The sequence below is a fragment of the Corvus cornix genome, chromosome 4 (genome assembly GCF_000738735.6).
Source record: "Corvus cornix cornix isolate S_Up_H32 chromosome 4, ASM73873v5, whole genome shotgun sequence".
Taxonomy (NCBI): Eukaryota; Metazoa; Chordata; class Aves; order Passeriformes; family Corvidae; genus Corvus; species Corvus cornix.
The window spans coordinates 43,366,743-43,392,279 of NC_046334.1; the positions used below are offsets into that span (position 1 = coordinate 43,366,743).

At 35.0% G+C, this 25,537-nt stretch overlaps 1 protein-coding gene across 1 annotated transcript in view; it reads right to left on the minus strand.

Moving 5' to 3' along the window:
* MICU3 (mitochondrial calcium uptake family member 3) overlaps nt 1-25,537 on the minus strand; it is a 54,560-nt gene continuing 29,023 nt past the window's right edge. Inside the window, exons 9-14 of the mRNA XM_039550581.1 lie at nt 23,617-23,712; nt 18,418-18,518; nt 16,860-17,031; nt 12,143-12,251; nt 11,030-11,187; nt 1-2,271 (exon numbers count right to left, since the gene is read on the minus strand). Coding sequence (XP_039406515.1) covers nt 2,161-2,271; nt 11,030-11,187; nt 12,143-12,251; nt 16,860-17,031; nt 18,418-18,518; nt 23,617-23,712 — 747 coding nt within the window. The 3' untranslated portion in view covers nt 1-2,160. The remainder of the gene's footprint in view (nt 2,272-11,029; nt 11,188-12,142; nt 12,252-16,859; nt 17,032-18,417; nt 18,519-23,616; nt 23,713-25,537) is intronic.

Below are 25,537 nucleotides of genomic sequence, written 5' to 3' on the forward strand. Positions count from 1 at the left end.
TTAGTTTCAAGTGCATTTATTTTGAAATAAACAAGAATATTATATGTATATATTCATATTTATATTAAATAACATTATTAAACATGAAGAAAAAATAGTCTTAAAAACTAATGTGACACTTTCACATTCTATTTTATATTAAGTAACTATAGATAGGAAATATATAGAAAAATGCTAAAATTGCCTCAAGCCAGCCATAAAAGCAAAGTGCACTATTGCCTAGGGCAGTGGAAGAGCAAAATGGTGATGGTACTGCTGCTTCCTCCAAGGGGAGGATCACTGTGAGTGGGAAGTCATGAATGAAAAGGAAGGACAGAAACCCCTTCAGTGACTCCCAACGTTTTCTTCCCTTTTTTTTGTCCTTCATCACTGAAGTAGTAAACTGGGTTTTGCATATGCTGACAAGAAGCAGTGAGACAGTTCTGCGTACCGAGACGATACATTGAATACAGTTGATTCCCTAAATGATTACACAGGGATTGCACCTTATCTGTGTTCTGCTGTGTCAATTCAAGAACCTTTATCTCAATTCATTTCATTTTTTTCTTGTTGTCAGTAGTTTAAGGACACCAAGGTGGAAATTTTGAATTTATTTATCATGAAATATAAACTGAACTATCATCCTTTGATAGTATTCTGAACTGGCTTGGGTTTTGCGGTTTTTTTTCAGATAAAAGCCACACTTAGCACATATTTTTTCTACAGTTCCCAGTGTGGAATTTCTTAAAAAAAGCTTCCTTCTCATTTTGTTTTGATTTTTCTGTGAGAGATAAATCTTAATATAAATTAAGCATTTCTAAACTTAGGTGCACTGTTACACAGATACCATACATCTATTCACATTACATATAAGATGGTAACTGAAGAACATGTGCATTGAATAAATTTTTAAAGTTTTCTTTCATGTATATGGAGTAGTAAGATATTTAAAAGCATTATTTTAGTTCTGATTGTCTGACTACTAAATATTTGTGTTTCTGATGACAATTTTTTGACATTAGTTTAAGTATGTGTGTATTCAGCTAAAAGTATTTCAAGGCACAGTCTGTTCCTAAACAGATACAGATTTATTCAATGTCCAGTGAACCTTTTCAAGAAGGGTGTAAAAAATATGTGTTATTGTTTGTGTGGATTTAATTCCTACTACCTAACAATAATCTTAATAGGGAGTAAGGAAAAATGCTGTTGCTGAATATCAAACAAGTAATACTCAAGTAATATTACTTAGTGTTGTTCTGTACTGCCACATGCATTCACGTTTTGTTGGTTTTCTGTTTGACACAAACACAAGCTATTTATCTAGTTTTCAGATACTGCATTCCGGAGTAGCAAATTAGACAACTATAACTTCTACTCAGTGCCACTTCATATAAAAGTGCACTATTCACAAGAAACACATGAATTTGTACTCTACCAGAAACATATCAGTGTATGGCAATAAAATTTATAATAAATATTACAAAGTGTGTGTTACATGAATTTGAACATTTTGACTTTTCTTTGACATACTGCTTGTAAGACATCTTAAAATCTGTACTATTTTTTAAAGGATAAATTCATAAACATAATAATAAGACTTGGAGAATTTGAACATTATAGTCCATACAGTACTTTTCTTAGGTAAATACCTATCATTCACATTATCATTGTAACAGCTTTACTCTCTTTGTAAAATAACAGCTTCTAAGAGTTTAATTTGTCCATTCAACTCATATATAATGTTATGATGCTTGAAGTAGTCTCCTTTTCACTTTAGCACAAACTTTAAATAGTGCTCTTCTGAAAGCAAATTCACAGTCTAAGCTGATGCAGGCAGTTTCTCTTCGCTGCCAAACATCTTCCTGCCCAGGTGTAAGACTTATTTTTGTTTTCTTTTAAATGACAAATTTATCTCAAAATAATAAAAAATAATATTCAAAAGGTGTTCTTACAAAAAAAGGCTTCTGCCACTCATGTGGTATAGTTAGTTCATCAATTAAATAAAATATATACTGAAAAGCAGTTTTAGGAGTTGACAATCACTACACTAAATGGAAAAGAAGTTCTGTGTTTTGTACTGCAGCTGGAAGATTCACAATTCACCTGGGTTAATTTGTTCTTCATTAAGAATTCATGGGAATAAATAATTCTAGCCAGTGCAGATAATCCTGATTTCTTCCTTTATCTCAGCATATCTCGTCTCCGAAATTGCTTCCATAGATCTCTGAGATGTTCACTGGTTACAGTCATCACACAAGAGTAATATTCCTTCCAACCATACTTTGGAGTCTCCTGTGAAAAACATATAATTGGAAAAAAGATATCATTCACTAAATTCCTTAATTCTACCTTAAATTTTTTTCAGGCTCATACACACTAGATAGATGTTTGAATATTAAAATAATGAGAGATCAAATTTACTTACTACAAAATGAGGGTCATAAATCCATACAAAGGTTAAGTATTCAAAAGGCATCCTCACCTCACAGCACACAGTTAGCATTCAACAAATAGCCTATTTATATTAAAAGATGCAAGAAAGTATTTCTTCTTTATTCAGGTATGTCCACCTCCCTCTCTAGTTTTGCTCCTTGTTTCTTTGTATTGACACTGTACTAAAAAGTTCACCTATGACACCAAACAAAAAGCATAGAAAATTATTGATGTTCATTAAACTGAGGTACCAGCAAAAACCAAATACCATATAGGCAGATGACATGAAAGCTTCTTTATACTAGATTACCTTAATCCTAAAGTGCATTGTAGTTCAGCAACATGAATTAATTGTCAATTGAATGGAGAGGAAATCTGGCCAAGGGCTGGCCTGGGAGATGCACTGCTCTGTGCTCCATACTATCTGTAGTTATCACTGGATCTCATTAATTCTTCCTCTGTTCCTAACTCCACAAGTCTATTTTCATAGCAAGTGTAGAAAGATGGAGAGATACTAAGAATTAGAATAACTGGGGAAAGAAGCCACTTTGCTCCTAGTTTATATGCTGAGCATATGTCACATGGTGTGGAACATCCCTTGGGCCACTTGGGGTCCTGGCTGTGTCCCCTCTCAACTCCTTATGCACACCCAGCCTCCTCACAGGTGGGGTGGGGTGAAAAGCTGAAAAGTCCTTGACTCTGTGTAAGTCCTGCTCATAACAACCAGTACATCAGTGTGTCATCAACAGTATTCTCATCCTATATTTAAAACACAGCACTGTAGCAGGTACTAGGAAGAAAATTAACTTGCTCTTAGCTAAAACCAGGACACATGGTGAGAGACTGTCCAATATCTTGTTTTGGTTGAACTGAGTGAAGGTGTTAAAGAGATTGCCACACTGCAGTACATTAAAACCCACCATTAGACAGTGAAGCCTACATCTATTTATTCTTATCCCTCATCTTGTTTAATTAGAAAGCATAGAAGTTGTAAATATGCAGAAAACAATCTATTCCACAGTAGTATATGATACAGATGTTAAATGAAATATTAGAAATATTAGATGAATGCATAATTTACTTGAGATATATAGTCAATCTCATGAAAAAATGCATTACTTGCAAATTGCACTGCATTATTTAACAAAAGCATATTGTTTATTAACCTGTGCTTTAAGATATGCATTTATTATTTTATGAAACAAGTTCAGAGAAATGTTCATGAAAGTCATTAAATGCTGAAATACACTGACTGTTCATCTACTTATTTCTAATGTACTTATTTCTAATGTATGCACTGTTGTACCTACTCTCAGTGCACCAAATCCGCAGAAGGAACAGTCTGTCCACTCATTCTGCAGTGCTTTTGCCTTTCACTGGAATAATCTCCTCCCACTGTATCCAGGTATGTTTTTAAGTTTCTTGTCAGGTTTAGAATCAAAAGTGCAAGTTCTGCAATTTCCAGTTACTTTTGTAAGATGAGTCAGGAAGGTGTGCCTAATCACACACTTCTCACCTCTCTGCTTTAGAGAAGAGGTAAGCAAAAGTCTCTTCAAACAGTAAGCAACAGCCGCTTTTGTTTTTTTTAAAGCTATCTTTTACAATAGATGTATTCAATTGCTGTGTACTAGGAAAGTATATAAATTTAAAGATTTAAAAAGATTAGCTACATGACAAATTTAATCTCACTTGACAGAATGAAGTGTTTACAAAAGACAGCAATTTATAGTTGAAATGGCTGGAAATGAGGTTCTGAATCCATGCTTCAGTTTTTCATGTCTTTTTCAAAAGAAATTTCCTTCCTCAGTCAGTCTCAAGGTACTCTTTTCAGCTATTAACCATTACCTCCTAAAAGCTTTTAATGAGAAATTTTGAAACTTCACAATATTCAGACCATCTAGAAATCAGTTATTTTAATACAAAAAATCTTAAGATGCTCAGAAAATTACTAGTACACAGAAATTAATTTCTAGGTTTACATTTGTGATGTAATAGTTACTTTCAATACTTCAGTAGTCAATAAAATCACAGTTATGGCCTAAGTATCTATTACAGTTACTGAGCACACAAATAGTTTAGCGAACAGTACTTTAAATGGACTGTAATCCCTTTGTAAGTTGGTCTCTAGCATCCCTTTTTGGAAATTAACTTTGAAAGGGCTTTGTTAGAAACTTCCTAGATAATCCTTCCACACGACATTCAAAGCAGAGCTTTGCTCCATGCTCTGTTAGGCAGTTCTCTACAAACATGTTTTTCAGTTCTCCCTGCAATGTGTGCAAAGGAGTACCTGCCAATTCGAGTCAGGCTGTGTGCCCTGCAGGGGCCACACACAGCTTGTACAGTTATTCCCCAAGGAGAAATTTTCATTATTTATTATACACGTACAACATTCTTTACACTGTGGAATAATGGCATTAGTGCATTTTGGAGATACGTGACATACAGCACAATGTGCTGTTTACCACTTTTCAGAGTGCAGATTCAAAGCAGGGTATAATCTGTGGTAAGCGTGCCAAGTATCTTAATCTCCTTCACCAGAGTTCTACATTTACTGTAGAAAAGCACAATGTTTCAAAGCACAATGAACTGTACATTTATATTTGGAAAAATTAATAGTAGTTGCACTGCACCTAACTTTGGGATGTAGTTGCAGCTGATTTTTGTATTTCATGTACATTTATGTGCTTCTTTGGACATCAGACTGAAAATTAATTACCCACTGAAATTGTTCAATTTCAAATCAAATTATTCCATTTTTATTATCTTTTCAATTTACACACTAAATGGAAAATAATGATTTTTAGAATTATATAAATCCACTTTCACTCCACGATGTATGGCAAAGACAGAACTATCTCTGTTCTGCTCCACACTATTTTCACCAAATCACTTCACATGCCTTCGCTAAAGTTTCTGTTTCCATTAACTGGCACTTGCAATGAACCTTGGTAGAAGCTTACAACAAATCTGAAGAAATATTATGAGTTATGCAATGTTTTGCACAAAACGGAACTCTTAACAACTGGTTCTGTCACTGTAATGCCTGGGCTTGATCTCAGAGGTCTTTCCTGACCTTAACAATTCTGTGATCCTGACTCGTGTTAAGAAACAAGAAGCACTTGCTCAAGTGAAGAGCAGTAGCGAACTAATGTGTCAGCAGGGAAGAGGGAATTTTATATATACAAGGCTTACATTGTATTCTTCAGTGCACAAGCAACAGCTATTTGTTACAGACCTACCCAAGCAAGCTTGCGTACAAGAGTAATTTTGGTACTAGCATCCAGGAGCTCCAGGTGGGAAGCACAACAGGGTAAATAACCAGCAGCCTCTACATTAACTCAGTAAGGCTGCCTGTAGCCAAGTCCATGCCCTGACATCTAACCTGGTTTCTCTGTCTCCAAATGGGTAGTGTAGACATACTGTAATTCAATTTTTTTTTGGAAAATGACTTTATACAGAATGAAACATCACCCTTTATAAATCTCCATGGTACATTTTTTCCCAGTTTACATCATCTCAGTATATGAATTAATTAATTTAGTGCCTGAATTTAGATCTGACAAGGTGGTGATTGATGTATGTACACTTGATGCTTTTACCACAGTCTCTCTTTTTGTCACCAAGATAATTCTATTGATTAGGCACTGGATTCCTTTGTGTCACTGCATTTTCTTGTACTTGGTCACATACCCTTCACTGAAATGATTAGGGAAGTATCACGACTGTGTAGCATTTTGCCAGTTTCCTGCAAGAGCTGTTCCACATCTTGGAAAGTTTACAGTTTAAACAATGCAACTATAATGTGGGTTCTGACAAAAAGACAAAGTACTCCTAATAATTGTTTTTAAAATTAAATGAGAAAAGAAGAAAGGAAGCTTTGAAAGTCAGAAGGTTAAGCTAAAGCCATGACTTTCCTCTCACGTGACTAGTGACTTGGATTACTAAAATGTTGTTTAAACTACTTTATTAGTCATTTACACTTCCCATTAGTAAGGTGGAGAAACCAGATGCTTTGTTAAGATCAAATTTCCTGTTCTGTCCCTCACATATTAGTACAATGCTTCAGTATTAGGTTTATAATACTAAAAAGGAAGCATAATTTTAAAAGTGTTAATAGTTAATCAAAATAATAAAGACATAATCCTATGGGTGCTAAATGTTACACATACAGGAGGAAGAGCATATGCAAATCAAACAGAACTCATCTTTCTAGTAGGACAAACCAGCTGTGTACCCCCGGACATGCCCCAAACCATCTCTACTGCTGAATTTCAAAGGACCAGCCTGCTCAAAAGATGTGACACTTCACTGGAAAAAAAAAAAAAGGTCTGAGAAGTTCCAAAGAACATGGTTTGTGCTACATGACATACTGTGACACAGGAACATGTCAATACTTCAGATACATTCCCTCTCCCTTGCCTATCTTGCGCAGGGGTCTACAAAAGAAAACGGTAGTGGGACTGGAGAGCTGATGGGCTACCAGTCTGGGTAAAGAGACCCCATCTCTCATCCTTACAGACTCAGATTTTACACTGCTGATGGAAGCCAGATATCCCCCCAGATGAAGAGGTTCCAAGGTGCTTCGCTTTGCTTTCCTGACATGCTATTTCAGAGTTAGGAAGGAAGGGTTAATCAGATACAAGTGCTCGGAGAGGCATATGACAGAACAGAGGAGGACTCAGAAGGCCAATATGACAATGTATGGAGCCATCTGAAGATGGTTATTGAACAAAAAAATCTCAGCTTAATATTGTGCCTCAGAATTAAAAACAGCAGGGGAATGACAGTCAAACCCTCCTGGATCAGGAGCATGAGATGTGCTGTACCCCTCACAGGGTCACTCAGAGCAGACCACTGGCCATGGGGCCTTGTTTGTCATGGCGTACATCTCTTTGCTCCTCCCCTCTGTAAAAAATACATCTGGGAGCCAACAGCCTTCATAGCAACTCCTGCAAAGTCTTTACATGGAAACAGGAAAAACCCTTGAATTGCAAAGGAACAAACTCTTGCTTCATGTAAGAGGAGAAATGTCTACTAACACAGCATCTGCTGTGTCCACTGTGTGACAGTTTCACAATATGGCTACAGAATACGTGCACCTCAGTATTTACCAAAACCCCCAGTACAACTGAATTGCACGAATGGACATTCATGTAGTGAATATGTGAAAACAGCCATGGTGATCATGTGTGGACACAGTGCTGATCTTTCAAAATTGCTGGTACAGCATTAATTTAACCAATAATACATTATTGCTTTCAAGAATGTAACAGTATAAATCAAAATAGAATCCAGTCACTAAAAGTCAGAAAAATCTGCCTCTACAATCTTCCTTGGTAACTACTTATTAGCTATAAGTACCTGAGAAATTACTTAAGAAGGGGTAACAGGACAGACAGAAAACAGCAACAGAAACTATGAAAGAATACTTTTCCTAATTCCAAACACAGTACAAAATCGCAGCTGGCTTACAAAACAGTGACAGTGTGAGTCAGTCATTACCAGCTCCAGGATAAAATTCTACTGCTTCAGTCAATCACACAATGTGATGCCTTGAGCTACTACATTGCTTGCAGTCATATAACCTATTCCTGAGAGTTTTGGAACAGGAAACAAAGCAGTGACAGCTCAACACTCAGCCATTCCTGCAGGCATGCCAGCACACTCAGACTGGTGGCTAACACATACCGTCATTTATCTGCTATAGAGCTCCTTCCTCACGCAGGATTTGAAAGTAGTATACCTCTGTATAGGTTTGTAGCCCTGTGGAGCAGAAGTGCGCAGATGCAGACAACATGTGGAGGCAGCCAGGGGTAAGCGTAAGACAACGGTATCATGAAAATACAAAAAAATGGCTTTAATTGACAAATAGCTAGGAGATACAGTACAGTATGTGTTATGCAAAATGTTTACCATTTAGTCATTAAGTTCCAAGTCTTTCAGTTTAAAAATAGAATTGTAAAGGAAAGGGAATCTTCTTATATATTTTTAAATTTGGGGAAAAGAAAGGGAAATAATTATTTTAACTAAACAGTAAGCAAAACTAAAGCTTTTCATGTCTGAATATTTTTAATAAATTTATGGCAATATTCTGACTGACCACTTGATGGCAGCTTAACATATGAGATTATTTCAAACTACTAAGACAAAAACAAGGTTTCAAGTTAAGGTACTAAATTGCAGAAAAAGAGAAATTTCATTTGGTAAAGTCTTTTCCAAAAACGTATCTAAAATCTGTATTAAAATGAGCATTTATTGTGTTCTTATAAGAGGTAGTACCTGACCCTCCTGAAGTTTGTAAGTTCAAAGCTAAGCTTTTAAATAGGACAAACCTGGTACATACTGACTGACGTTTCAGAACTGCATTTTCATTGCACTTGTGTAACTCTTTGCTCTTAAATAGGTTTACTTTAGTCTGGCTATATAACCACAAAATGCCCTTTTCTAAAATACAGGGTCCCAGTACCAAGTTCTTACGCCCTCAAGATTCTGGGCAAACATTTTAGTGAAACAACTTTTAAAAAGGTTGAATTGCTAAGTCCAAGACGTAAAATCGTACTTCAAATCATAGGCCTAATTGAAATTTTTATTTTGGGATGTTTTTGGAAAGATAATCAGACACTACATTAATTGTCAGACATTAATTGTGGGACACTTAACATTAAAATCAGGCATTTGTACTTCATAAACGGGTTCAGATTTCTCATGGCCAGGATTTCTATGTTGCTACAAAATACTGAATAAGCCAAAGCTGTTACGATCTTTTATCTGTATAATGGAACTGACTGAATCTTTGAATATGGATTCAAAATACAGTTATTGATAAAGAAAAGATTATTGATAAGTTATTGATAAAGAAAAGGTTAGTGATTTGTTAGTTTTGATTTAGCGCAAGATGACATTTGAGCCCTCCACATTGTAGGAGCAAGAGGGCAAAGTTTTACTTGTTTTGGACACACTAAATACTCTGTAACTTTTAATGTACGAACAATAGGAAGCAATTAATGACAGTTTCCGCCATCTGGAAAAAAGGTTCTTAGGCATTTTCTACTTTTCATTCTAAACCAAGACTGCAGTGGGTGGGAGATGTTTTTATTAAGGCAAAATTTTTACAGATTTTTTTTTTTTTTTTATGAAAGCAAATTTTTGCAGAATTTTTACTATTATCCACTTGTGGAAAAACTTGGTGTGACACTTAGGAAAACTTAGTGGAAATTGTAATTCCTCAGTTTAATACTGTAATTGTCTTGGAATACTACTGATTAGCTAAGAGAATGCATTTAACTGAATTACAGGACCAAATCACAATTATCTCCTATGTAATACAGGAGATTTCTAGTATTTAACTTAAATCAGAGTTATAATTTATGAAAGACTATTATTCTTCTGAATATTGGCTATTCTTTATAGTTTTTTTGCAGGCCACTGGAATATTTTATAGTGGTCCAGGCAAAAGCAAGATACACACAGAAGACTGAATAGTGCTGGATGATACAGATTTTTAAGAATTATATGTGATTTCTGTCATGCATTTTGTGAAATAGAAACATGTAATACAATTACAAGAATTACTTAGTAAGCGGACTGTTTTCTGGTTAAATTCACATACACTGCACATTTACAATTAGTAAACAATTAAAACATATAGCTGAACAGCTTGAAACAATTGTGAAACAATCATCATTACCACACCATAATAAAAGGAATTGAGGACCAACGAGGAAATAAGTTTTTTACAAATGGAGTGGTTGTTATCCACGTTTTATGTTTGATCATAATATTACAGAAATAACAAGTAAACTATTAGACTCAACACCACTTCACAGAAAGTTCTAAAATTACATTTGGGAAGCTAACTAAAATTAACTAAAATTACAGAAATAACATATTGAAATGTGACTTTAGGAACCATAATACAGTTTAAGATTTATGTCTAAGCAGTAAAGCAATAAGGTTGTTAGTTAGAACACCATTTTACATTTAGTTAAAAATGTTATCACCTGTCATATGAAGAAAAAAAATGACTGCAAGTAATTTCTTGCCCTCTAGCTTATTATACTTGAATATATTAGGTACAGGGTTTAATTATTAAAATCACCTCTGGACTAGAACATAGCATTGTTCAACACCACTTCACTAATTCTTTATTTGAAAATTAAAACTACCTTCTGCTGCAACTCTTTCCAACTTGGTATTTTATATAATGTTTTAGAAGAGCATTTAGAGTTGACCTTTAACTAAACTTCCTGAGCTTGAGAGAGACAAATTCTCTTTTCTCTGCAAGCAATACAGAGATAATTGCGGCCCTTGTTAAAATTCTTAATGCTAATCTATGAATCACACAATACAGAAGAAATGACAGTGTAGAGGGATTTCTCATCTCCTATTTGGTTTGCCCACTATAAAGGTACATCATGTCCTCTAAGTATTGCTTTCTAACAAAAAAAAAAAAAAAAAATCAAGAATTTACGAAGGATTTTATCTTACAGGTTGCTTCAGTGTTTCTATAAAATGTATGTCTTTAAACATATGCACTGCTGGTTTGAAATCTACAGATGCTAAAGTAGTGGTAAGTAGCAAAGTCAACTAAGATAAGTATAAAAATTAGAATCCTTACCCTAAACCCTCGATTGAGTCTGTCTTTCATAATGCCAATAAATTCTTTGTAACTCAGCTGGTCATCTCTGTCGACATCAAAAATCTTGAACACTGTGTTCACCAAATGTGCTGAAAGCTTCACACCTGTGGCTACATACACAGCACGCTTGAATTCATCTGCATAAGGAGAGCACCAGAAAAAAAATTTAAAAAGTGAATTTAATGGTACTTTGTGAACAGCCTATTATGAAATACAAGTAAACTTTTAACCTGAGTTTTCACATTTAAATACTCAAAAAAACAAGAAGTGAAAATTAGGACTGAATTTCACAGTTCTAAACTAAGTAGTTCTTAACTGATATAAAATGACACTGCTTAATTGGTGCCAATTGTTTTCCACAGAAGATAACAATCCATGTATTATACTATGTGCAATAACAAAATTAGAAAAACATATTATAATTAAACCTATGCCACATATATGGCATTTACTTATTTGACACAACACTGAACCCAAGAAATAGAGCAGGAGAAAATGACACAATCCCTTGGTAAGGGCACATGAGGTAGGACCATCCTGGTGTTACTGGGTCACACCCATGAAGAGGCTACTTGAGGAGAGCATGCAAGTGATGACTTTGCATATTGCTCACCTTGTACTCCCCAAGCATCACAACTGTTTTATTAAGGGTTTTAGTAGGTCATACATGCCTAGTTCTTTCAGTACCCACTTACTGATTTGTTAAAAATCTGTCTGATCTGTCTTTGGACCTTGTGACACTGTTTTCTTCTACAGCCTTTGTAGAAGGCCAAGTTTCAGATGCTCACTGTGTAAAGAAAGGCTTTTGTTTGCTTTTATCTGATCTCTCACTGGTGTCATCAAGTGCCTCTTAACTCCTGTATTGTAGGATTTGATGGACAACTATTCTGCATTCAGCTTGTCCCCCACTTACATGACTTTGCACAATATCTCTCATGATATGACCAAGCCTTCTCCTCTGAAAGCTGGAGTCCTAGCATTTTTAGCCTTTTACTGGAAATATTAAAACTAGGAAATACAAAACATATTTGCATTTTTGTCAACAGTTCTATATGGACATCAATGTATTTTTGTAAAAATACAGATATTTACCTTGACCTATGGAACGACTTGCAAAATTATACATTTGCATTGCAATTGTAAAGTCTTCTAGATTGTTCAAGAATTGAAAAAATGATCTAAATTCTTCAAATGTGATACCCTAAAAAGCAGGAGAACAATATGCACTGTAAGAATTACCAGTAGTAACAACAACTGAATAAACAAACCTTGCAATTATATATGTCTACTTCATTTAAGAACAGATACCACACCCATAAAAAAAAAAAAAAGGGGGATTTATAGTAAAAGTCAGTAAAGCAGAGAACTGGAGTTTCTTGAGGAATGCAGTATGTCCTTCCTCTGTGCGACTGCAACAAGACTGCAATTCTCATCAGAGCAAATCAAAAATACTGTTCCATTGCTGAGGGCAATTTTTAAGAATTCCAGGATTATTACAATACAGTAGTCAATATTGAGAATAAAAAATGTAGGTTTGGAAGAACACTGGAGTGTGTTTACTACTGAAAACCTGCAAACCACTATTATATATATGTGAGTGTGTCTGCTCATATAAATACATTGAATGAATCCATAAATGTGTTATGATCTACCTTAAGCCTGTATTTTAAGGTGCAATTTTTACATATCCAGATTTAGACACCCAAGTCTCTTCAGCTGATACTCCAAGTATCAAGTACTGGAAGGTTTGTTCAGCTTTTTAAAAAATCTATTGCATTTTGACCAGACTTTAGAGTATCTTCTGTGAAAGTTTCACTGAAAGTTTCTTGTTAAAAGAGTTTACTTTATCTTCATTCCTTGTGATATTTTTTCTGCTCTTCTCTTGTCTTAATTAGAGATCCAAAGATCTGATAAACTATCTCTAAATCAATTTTGAAAGAGACCTGAAAATAAGACTTTGAATTAAGCCAGGACCATTACCTATATCAAATTCCCATTGGTCTCAGCCATTCTGAACATGGAATGGCATTCCTTGTCAAACCTTGATCTCCCTAGACTCATTTAACTATAATTCCTGGCTATTTTTCTGTTTGCTTTTATCCTTTTATCCTGTTTAAGTACTTGTCTCTGAAAATATACTTGAAGGCAATAATAAGACCTGTGAGCCTTTCTGTTCAAACTAAAACATTGATCTATGTCTGTCCTCAAACATATACATAGCCTTTATGGTATGTTGGAACACAGAAAACATACAAATGTAAGTTTGTGCCAGAGGAGAATATGGCAGAGGTTGGATGCAAACCAATATGAAACAGCAAGGACTGTGGAAAATGTGGACAGCAGCGTAATACTGTTATAATAGAAGAATTTAATAGGTCTCCACACACTTGAGATGTAAACCCCTGCTTAAATGATCCTACATAAGTGCTAGCTAAGATTTATAAACTCTTTGGTGAGCTTGGCCCATCTCCATCATGAATTGCTTTTCTCAACAAGCAGATCCTTCACAATTGGGAGGAAACTTTCATACATGCAAGTAGAACAACCTCCTTATTTAAATTTTTATCCTAAAAACTTAGTATTTTTGTTTCATTGCATTTGACACTAATAGTTTATGTGTCCAAGTTCTAGTTCTCGCACTGTGTTTAGACTGAAAACTCTATCGGACTGGAATAATTCTGTCATGCATTTGTGAAATTCCCAGATCAGTGAAACTTCGTGGCAAAATAGCCATCGTAGAAAACATCCACCGAAGTCTTGAGCTGACATTTTCAGGTTCACAAATCCTTCATGTGCACTTATTTGTCCGTAAAAATTCTGAATGCACAAAATAAGTGTAAGAGGTCAGGCTACTGCAAAAATCGTGTTTGCGTGCATGACTTTTGCTTTTCCTAATAAACTGTCTCTTTCTCATCCCTCAAGTTTCTGGCTTTTACCCTTCCAATTCTCTCTCTGATCCTGCTGGTGGGGGAGTGAGTGAACGGCTTTGTGGGGCTTGGTCAATGGCTGGGGTTAAACCACGACAAAAAAAAGAAGCTAACTTTTTTATTTATGTGGACAGATTAGATTTTACTACATCAAAGAAAATTCAGATTAATGTACCAATGCTGCTAAAAATGCACTTTCTTCAGAGCTGATATCCATAGCAATTCACGATGCCAGCTTAAATGAATCACTGCTTGGCATCTAGTTAGTAAAAGGAGGAAGACATCCTGTGAGCAGGCAGCATGCCAGCTGAACATTTTAATGTAACTAAAATATTACAAAAGATCATCGTGTTGCTTTAGGGGCTTCTTCGTACAGTGCCGTGAAAGATTAACATCACCAGCTGTGAGAGTAGGGGCTTATTACTTTACAGACTCGACTAATTTTTCTTCTAAATGGAATCCTCTGGTTAGTATTAGTATTGCAGCATATCACTGTCATGAAGTAGAGAGCACATTTTATAATTTTCAAATTATAGTGTTATGGCAAGTGTAAAAAATGTGACAACATTTGAACAACATATGAACAACACCTCCATGGCAGTAAGAGGCAAAGTCTCATTCTCAAAAGCCTGTGGCCAGCATTAAGAGATGTCACAGGGATTTACTTTTTCCACTGTACTGACAGGACATTTACCAAGCCAATGATACAAAGTTATGAAAAACAGCAATGTCTTCTTTCACTTAATGGAGGTATAGCATATGGCATACAGATACATGGCACCAGTCCAGTGCCAGGACATTCCCAGAACACAGCATAAAAGTATATTTGTAAACAAGTGACAAAGCTTTCTACATGTAAGTTTTCCTTCACTGATGGTCCCACCAGAGACCAAGAAGAGGAAATTACAGTGGAATACTTGCTATGACATTGGAAGACCTAGAGATGAACTTCAAAGAATACTTTCTTGTGTTCAAAAAAAAAAGTCTGTACTTATATTAACTTCACCTTTGACATTCAAAGTATTTCTCTATACCTACAACTGTCATTATTTTTCAGTTTCTCAGGTGATACTTACATGTGGATACTAAAAAGCTAGATGCAGAGGAATTTTCCAGCTTTCTGCAGCATCCTGGGAAGTTTTCCTTCCTCACGCAAGCTAGCAGAAAACAGTTTGAGGTTTTTGTAAACCAAGACTGTATCTAAAACCTGCTAACTTGTTTTCCAGTTTTTGTTATGGTACATTGGAAGGTTGTTTTAAAATGGGTGTTGTGGAGTCTCAGCCAATCATTCTGGGGGTGGTTGATCAAGGGACCAATAATGTCATGCTACTCTGGCGACCTAAGGTATATAACCGGATTTATAATTAATTAAATGCCCCACTTTCTCCTGAACTTGAATCCTGTGTCATTCTTGCCATCCTCGGTACAACAGCTACACTTACATCATTGTTTTTATGCAAGACCTGAAGTGAGTGGCTTTGTTTTTTTAGATTTCCATCTGGAACCATGCAGTTATAGCAGTTCTGTTGCACTGTCTTGGCTCTGAATATTGAAAGCTGCACAGACCTTTTATGGCAGTTTGATCTGAGCACCTCAGCAGCTAGACCAGGAACTTGGAAAGGGTGACTGAGCAGGAACTCTGATCCCAATCTTACTTCTTCATTTTACACCTAATCTGGTCAAAGAGATAGCCCTGCTTTCCCAGCTATATTTAACTCTCAGTGGCCCTAACTGCTGTAAAACCACAGGAAGAACCAGATAATCCAAATATCTGAACACAAAAATGTTGATTTTTTGGAGTGTGCTTCTATCAGGTCAGTTGACTGATCTTACTTACTGTGAAGACTGAAATGACAATGTCATTTCTCAAATAAAGAGACCCCAAACAAACTGTTCAAACTGATTTATTACTTTTCTTTGCAAGCTCTGCTGTAAATGTTATTAAAGGATATAGCTATTGAAAGAGTTAGATTTCTAGGCCAGATTAATCTGATTTCCTTCTGTAAACACAAACAGAAGAAGTATATCCAAAACATCCTTTGTTTGAAGGGCTGCTTTTAATGTTATCCTCTAGATTATCATTGATGCATAGTTGCTACTACATTTCTCTCAGATACACTTCTGACAACATATTTGTTGTTAAACAAATCAAGAACTATCTACCTCATGACCTTTAGTGTTTATAGTATATCTGTCTCTTCAGTCATTAAAAAACCCACACATCCAACAATAATTACAATTGATCTACTATTAAGACTATGAAACAATGAGATAAAATGTGATGTTATTTCTGAAGAGATGCTACTCCAGTGGCAGTGCAAAGAAGGAAGGACAGGGAAGGGGAGGGGAGGGGAGGGGAGGGGAGGGGAGGGGAGGGGAGGGGAGAGGAGGAGAGGAGAGGAGAGGAGAGGAGAGGAGAGGAGAGGAGAGGAGAGGAGAGGAGAGGAGAGGAGAGGAGAGGAGAGGAGAGGAGAGGAGAGGAGAGGAGAGGAGAGGAGAGGAGAGGAGAGGAGAGGAGAGGAGAGGAGAGGAGAGGAGAGGAGAGGAGAGGAGAGGAGAGGAGAGGAGAGGAGAGGAGAAGGGGTTTTTTTAATAATTCAATGCTAGAATATTGTTCTTTTTAACATCTTATGGTTTTTGCAATTTAACCTGTATTTTTATCTTCTATCTGAACTTCAACAATATTACTAGCTAAATCCTATGGAACATAATTCTATGCTATTTATTCTTCTACTTTTTATTCAGCAAGTAATCTGAAAAACCAGGGACACAGTTTATGATCAGAATAAAATCCTGGTGCTAAGTAATTCAGTCCAAGAAAGCTATGTTTTCATCTTAATGACACTGGGACTGCATGCTGTGGTCCACTGCTAAACAATTACCTTTTCTTCAGGAATACTGCAGCGCATGTTCTCCAGGTAACTTGATGTATTTTCCACATTTGTATACCTCAAGAGAATATGGGCAAAGTCTTCCTCACTGATGGTGTTCATCCCATTAGAGTAGGAAAGGAATTCTATCTCTAGAACCTCAGTTTGCAGGTTATCCATAAATCTAAAGCACAAACATAAACATGAAGAAATTGTCATACTTTCTATTTCTACTATTCATGTCCTTAAAAGACTCATAGAATATGAGCCAAAAAATGTTACACAAATTAGTTCTCTTTTTGCAGCGCTGATGGTAAATTTGGTAAATCCCTCATCTATATTGACATATTTTCTAGTCAATATTACAATCTTAACACAATAATGAAATGTGTCAGTATGGATTAAAATTATTTGATAGTTACATTTCTAATCTAATTATAGTTTGTGTTTGCCCAGTTTTCTTCTTCAGTGGGCCACGGATCTTTATTTGTATATGCTAAACTCAAAATTCCATCATGGTACTACACGTATTCCCAGAATTTATTCCCCATGTAGTTAAAGTTTGCAATTTAACCTCACCTTTGTAAGAAGCCAAGTATGATGAGTGCTTGCAGTCTTTCAATCTAACCCTTTTTTAAAAATACTTCACTGTTCTTATGATATTTCTATAAACTCTTCCCAACTTAACAACCCATTTAGTATATTCTGGACACCAAATATAAAAACAGCTACCTATAAAAAGGAAATGTAATTTCCCTGATTCTGTGTGATGTCCTAGTCCTACAACCAAGGGTGAAATTAGCTCCCTGGTCACAGTAGTGCACTGGGAGCTCAAGTTCAGCTGATTGTCAACTACAACCCGTAGCATTCTAACTAGATGCCGTTTGAAAAACTACCTTCTTTGCTGCTTCCTACTTTGAACTTACATTATGATTTCACGTAATGATACAGTTGTTTATATTATGTAAAATACTGAATACTTTTCAGGACTCTTCATTTAAGCCAAACTATTTTGCAAACTTCTGATTGATTGGAATACACAGCTAAGTGATAATGATAAAGACAATAGGTATTGGGAGTATTTACTGAGGAAGCAAAAACTAAACGTATCTCTTTCAATTATACAGAAGCATACAGTTTTATGGTTCTGTTTTTATGGCACTCTCCCTGTATTTTAAAATTCTGTATTTACTGGCACAATAACTAAGCTAATAGCCAAATGTTTTTTAAAGCACTGACAAACAGTCATAAAAGATACAGATAATTCAAAATCAAGAAAGAAGTTCCTACCTACCAATGAGGACAAGGCTGGGGCATAACCTTTGCACCCCAAACTAACTAAACACACAAGTGCTAACAAAATTTGCAAAAGCAGCAGCATTGGAAGAGGACTTTTTACTGTCGGGCCACTTATTGTTTTATTTTGCTCTTTGTGTATATAACGCACACAAAGGGAACATAAACTATATAAACATACCTGCACAACCTATGTGTATAGTAATATAATACATATTAATTAGAACAGCTATACAAATATTTTTTAAAAGGAATTAATAAAGTTGAGACTGACCTATAAAAATCTTCGAAGTTCAGTTCAGCTTTTCCTTTCTTGCCAAAAAAGTGTACAAGCAGTGTAGTATCAGACAGTGAACTTGAAATATCATCAGCACGCTTAAATATTAGAATAAAAAAAGTTAAAGGCCACAATTGGATCAGATACAGAAGTATAATCTGAGAATGCCTATCATCATAATAGACTTTTCTATTAAAAGTTTGTGTTTTATGTTCGTAGTTGTAAAAAAGATTTTAGTGTTAAAATCCATTGCATTAATTTTAGCATGCATTTTTCACACAAAAATAGCACTAGCTGTTAATTGCATTTAGTAGAAAATAGTTAAACCAACAAAATAATGTAATGGAAGCTGCAATGAAGCGGGAAAAGGCATGAAAAATAAAACAGAAACTTGTGAGAAAAAAAAATTCTTGTCAGTTAAGGTAAACCATAAACATAACTCCCTTTGTACACAATATCCTTTCCCTTCCACTATGAAACTACAAATAAATTAAAGGACATTAGTTCATATAATCTTATTTTATATTTCAAAAAGTAAGTATGGGATTGTGTTCCAAAACTACATTAGTTAAGTGTACTTTACATGATTCTTTTCTGTAAGTGGCAGATAACTACAGTTTAAATGTTATTGCCTAAACACATTTAAAACACCAGAATTGTGAAAGATTTTGAAATAATGAAGCAATATTTGGATTACTTCTCTCAAGAATGTTCCTCATCTACTGGGTTGTGGTCTCTGCACAGGACTGGAATCTCTGAATATGCATTAATACTTTTTCCTTAAAAAATAACAAAAGACTTTAAAGGCCAGAATTAGAAGAGAAAGCCAACTAATTTTGACCATTTGTAATAGCAAAAGTTGCAAACAGGAGTCCAAACAGAAGTAACTATTGTCTGTGTATAGTGACTGCATAACATTCCACTCTTTTTACTACATATCCATTGCCCTTAACTATTCTGTATATGCATTGATTTCACTTCTTTTAAAAAGAAGCTCTTGATACACTGAAGAGTTAGAAGAATAATTCAGTAATATAAGGCTCTTGAATAAGCCACGGCAGTCCAACATGACACTGTCCTCCTGGCATTAACATGCTTCTGCTAACATTGAAATTTAAAAAGTAATATATTTAGTCTTCTTACTGTACCTGTTTAGGGATTACCCCCTGTCTGAGCTCTCATTTTTCTTACAAAGACAAGACCTTATGAAAAGCAAAGAGTAGGAGAGCAGTCTCTGCTCCTCCTAGGCAAGCTACCACCCATTAGGATGTTTGCCTGCTGACTCTAGGGTTGCAGTACAAAACAAGGCACAGTACAGAAACCTAGCAAATATTTGGGAGATGTAACTACTAATTTATCAACATAATGATAGATTATAAACCTGTGGGATCTACCATAAGTATGGAAAACTGTTTATACAGCTCTGTAAATATCTACATGTATAAACCCGCAAGCCACACTCAGAGTCCTTTAAGTCTGACTCTGCTTCTTCACTGAAGAGGCTATAAATTTGTAACAGATAGAGAAACTCTAAGTGAAGAAACCAGGAAAAAATTTTGAACACTATGCAATAGTTCAACATTATGATAAACTGTGTACCATTTAAAAGCATTTCATATCTACATTCTCTAAAATATATTATATTATTTTCAAATTAACATACTGATTTGTGAAAAATGTAAAATGCAATATTCATCAAGAGTATTTGTGTATCAACAACAAGGGAAAACACAAGGCAGTAACAACACAAATGCCTTTCTTTCAACATCCAATCTAAAGAAATGAGAGAGACTTTTCTGTTCTTTAGTATAATCAGTTTAGGACTCTCAAGATTGTATTTCATGTACTCTAGCTTCCTCTTTATTCTCATATTCTTCTCCAGGGAGAAGTAAGATGACATAGTGTATATAGAGGTAGAGATATTTCATGCCCTTCAATTAAGACAGCTCTGCTCTTCAAGTGAGCAAACTAATTCAGAAAAGTAATCACTATTTGTCTTTTAATATTGTTATCCTCCTCTACAGGACACAATATACTGAAACGCAGATACCCTGATTTCTTATGTCTTTTAAGCAATTAAATCCCTAAGCACATTCATACAATTTCCCTCAAGTACACTGAAAAGATATCAAATGTTAAATTACAGCCTTTCATCTTGCAAAAACATTTCAAAACCTTAGACTTAGGTTGCATTCACCCATATCTAAAGAACCGTTTTAAAAAAAAATACAATCTGTAAGTCTTTTCACAATTCCCACTTGGTTGGCCTCACTAAATGAAAAAACCCTAAACAAAAACCTTACTACAGAAACTCAACCCAATATGCTTCTCTGCAGAACTGCAGGCAACTGAAAATGATTCCTGTGCTCCTTCTGCACTGATAGCATTAAATAAATTCTCTCTCTCATGCGGTAAAGGATAAAACCAGAAGCCTTAATCATTTAATGCTATAATTTATTTTACATAACAAAATTAATTTTATTTATTATTTCTTTTAGATCAGTGAAAATTAAATGACCTCACCTATTTCCATGTATACAAATATAAGCCTCAATTTTGATCTAATATATTCAAACAAGAATAAAATCCTGCTCATTTCTCTTTACCTTTACACTAACTGGAATACAAATGCAAGTGAAGAGACAAACTGAAGACAAGTGTTTCAATCACCTTATTGCCTTGCTGCATAATGGCAACAGCTTTTCTTTTCAATTTTCTAACCTGAAGTGCACAAAGTCTATTTATTTTGTATTGTGCAAAATTAATTTCAAGTTCTTGATTAACAAGGGTTGACTAAAAGTAGGTAATACTTATGAGCATTGATTCCACTTTTTTTATTTCCACATAAATGTTCCAATTATGATTTGATTTAGTAAGAGCTTTCTTACTGCTAATTCTTGATTTTTCCAACAGTGATAACTAACCTACTGATTTCCAGTTTTACTTAGTAATTTAAGAATAAACCCAAAAACTGAATTTAATGATAACTGCCATATTCCAACAGTCCAACAGGACAGTGTAATGGCAAAATTAGTAAGAACAGAAACAGTATTATACACTGTCTGAGAAAGAAACCAGTAGTGATAAATAACTTTTCTCTCCAAAGAGACCTTTTGATTCCCATAGCAACAAACCTTATTTACTCTCCTTTTCAACTTACATATAGCCTTCTCAAAAGCCTATAAAACAGCACAGACCCCAGTGTCACCTTGCTTTATGCCACTTTCTTACTACAAATAGCTATAGTATTATTCAGATGCAAGAGTACCTGGGAGAGATAAGAATAGGGATGAAAGCCAGCTGGCCCAAACCAAGCAAGATAAAAATAATTATGGTGAGAAGTGGGAAACTGCGAGGAGAAAATACAGAACATGACTCTTCTTCATGAAATGATTTAAAAGTGAGCAGACAGGCTTTTTATACACTTTACAGAGAATTTAAATCGCTGCTGAGTATAGCTGCTATTAAGCTTCCATTACATTGTAGTTACAGATATTAGTCGGAGGCATCGGATATTAAAAAACCTCTCTCTCTTCAAATTAAACACGTGTAGAGAGATTACCAAACTTAAGTCCATCTATATTTGGGACTGAATTCATGCCAGCTAACAGTACACTAAGATGATATTTCATTCAGAAAACTCAAATGCCCCAAGCTTCTTAAATAATCAATGAAACGAGAAGCCTTCTCTCCCCTCTATGTCTCCTTACCTGACTAGACAAGAGCACTGATATTCTGGGTTTTAAAATTCAGTGGAATAAATTAGGATTAATAACTGGATTAACAATTCAGAAGCTCATCAATGTAGAAGCAAGAGAAGATAGGCTGGGTGTACTGCTTTATTGCAAGATTACTATGTATATGTTATTACTATTGCTGTAAATATTGTTATAAAACTCAGTTCTGCAACACTACATTTTGTTTTGTTCAAGGGCAAATGAACACAAGCTCAGAGAAATACAGAAAATGTCTATTTAATACCTGGGAAATGTAGGTTCTACCTTAAGAGAAAAATCAAATACCTTATTTTGTTTTTTTAATTTTTAATTAAAATTTAAAAAAATTAATTTTTAATTAAAATTAAAAAACCCTAAAACTGAAGGCTATGACTGCATTTATAAACACAACCATGAGTAAGAAGATTAACACTAAAGAAGAAAAAGCCCTATGAAAATTAAGGAACAACAGACTGGTATAAAGAGACTAGGAGTAAATTTAGCCTGTAAATTAGAAATAAGTCCATCAAAGTCCTCAGGTTATTCAATAGCTTCTGCAGAGGAACAGCAGGGACAAAACACTAATTAATTTTAATATGAAGCACACATTGCTTACAAACCAAGGAAAAAGACTGTTTTACTCTGGAGGCCAGTTTTGGTTCCTTGTTCTTTTCTCATTATGATCCTGCTTAGGAAACATGGAACTCTGAGACCAGAGTGGGCAGTTGCTGTATGTCCTTTAATGCCACAACCAGCAGAGCAATCACTCTCAGTGTATGGAGCACAGAAAAGCCTAAATGACCTAGTTTTCTGACCCTCTGAAATGATCAATACAAAGAAATGTATGACTCAATTATCTAGAAGCAGATCATGAAACATTAATTATTAGAACTTAAAGAACTGTGGAAATTAATTTGACAGCTCAGTGGTATTTCTAGACTTCCATAATGGTTGTGTAATATTAAAAAAGACTGACCAATGTTTTGGTTACCTTAAAACATTCCTGTTTTTCTCCAATAATTAAAACAATCTTTGCATTATACTTTTTGTGAAGATAGGCTCTGATAATATACATAAAAAGCACATCAGGAATATAAAGATTAAAAGATAAAGGGCTACAACTCTCATTCAAGTTTTCATATCACTGGACCAAGCCTAAATGACAAAGGTTTCCTGAATTACTTCTCTTACTGTGAAATGCCATCACTATTAGTGTTAGAAAATGCTTCCTATAGTGAGGACTGAAGAGGACTACATCTCCCACATCTTTCAGAAGGTAACTTTGGTTTTTCTTGAAATTGACAACCTTCAATTATTGCACTGCACAGAACCAAATGCATCTGATCTGAGAACTTTCAGGTTTAAAACAAAAGAGTAATTAAAAGGAAAAGAAGAAACAAGGTTCATAAAACAGGAAAACAATCAGAACAGAATAAATAAAATACCAGTCTGTTTATGGACCAGAGAGGTTATTTTATACCTCTGCAAGGTCTGAAAAGAGGGCTTGGCTTGTGCTACGTCTCAAAGTATCCCAATAGCTTCTGGGGACAAGGTCCTCTCCTTCTGTTTTAAGAACCTGCAGTTTCAAGAAGCACAATTGTTTGAAAAACAAAGAACACCAGAACAACCATTTATAGACTTTAAAATCTTTTCTAACTGATCTTCAAAAGCAGGGCTTGGTTCTCTTGCTTCTAAACAGTGAAATTTTAACCAGTTACATGACACTTTGTCAATGAAAGGAACGCTGGTCTATTACAGGTATTTGCTTAATGCTCTTGGCTGCACCAAAAGTATCACCACACTCCACCTTCCGAAACAAAATCAATTCGCGAAAGTGTAAAGTGAAAATATTTACTAAAAGTACATATCAAAATAACCATTTAAACTCAGCATTTTGCCACTGTTATTTCTATCAATTCTGTTTTGCCCAAAAAGAAGTAATTTATATACTTATGCAATTAATTTTTTCATTTGTCAAAGTATAAATATCACCATACAATTAGTTATATAAATTTAATTTCATCTAATACTTATGATGACATCATTGCACCAAAAAAAAAAGGCAAAAAACAAGTCTAGGAAGTTCAACTTCAACTGTAACATACTTATCAGGAAAACAATATGCACGTCTGATGATCAAACTTACCTTGTCATGTGAATGAACACTTCATTCTTTCATGCATACAATTCTGTAATTATCTATTTTAAGTATTCACTGAATTTGTTTCCTTACTGGAGTTACTTTAGTCAATTGAATTAGTACTTCTGGCACGCACATTTTATTTTCATTACATGCATCACATCATAGTTACCACGTTCTGGTTGGCATTTGGCCAGTGAAAGCACTCATGCAGTCCATGCCAAAGCAGCCTTAGACACAAATGCAGTATGCACCAGAACACGACTTGAAAGAATTAACCTATGCAAGTGAAAATACCTAAAATATTTAACACATTTTAAAAACATCACCATATGCTTTCTATGCCCTGTGGACCTCAACACTTCTAAAAAAATTAGAACTGATTTGTAAGATGAAGTGAGAAGGGCCTCATGCATAAAACAGCATGTTGGACTATCCCAGACATTTTAGGGTTGCATCTCCTTGGAAGCTGGGTATCTTCAACTCCTCAGGACATCAAGGGAAACAAAAGGCTGTTACACTTCTTATTTCAGTAGGAGAAACAGAACTCCAAAGTATCATATTTCGGGAAAGAGGGATTTTTGAATTCCTATACACCTGAGTTTCCTTTGCATGGAGATCTCCATTCAGATAGTAGGAAGGCAAAAAATATGGCACACACCTGGGCATTATCTTGATAAAGTGCTTGAACATGGCTGGAGTCCAGAAGATTTTTTCACTAAAGCTGAAAATTACATGAATAGAATACCTAACTAGTTTGGTTTCAGTTTGAAATAGGAGGCAGCATATAAATATGGCAATCACTGTCCAGCAAGTTTTGCTGCAGTAAAGCCTGATCTGTAATCTATTGAATCATAAGGCCTTGCATATTCTACTACATTTTTCTCACAACATTGCAGCATGCAAATCGTGTCAATTGCACATTTTAATTCAACAGACTTCCTTCCTGCATATTGCTCAAATTATAGGTGCCAACTTCGCAAGAAATAAATCTGTGCATTTCTGTGAATAATTATATAAAGAAACAAATTTTAAAATTGGAATTTCACTAGTCATCTAATTCTCCTGGATTCCATCCCCTCACTTTGAGTATCACAATAATGCCACAACTAGATTAATTCTTCTATTTAAACATCAAATCAGTCTGTTTTTTAAAAACTGTTTTACTTCTGCCATGATCCAGAGATTAATCAGGTCATGATGAAGACATTAAAAACCTCAAAACATCTCTTGCTGCTTCTCTTTCCCACCCCTCGAAAAT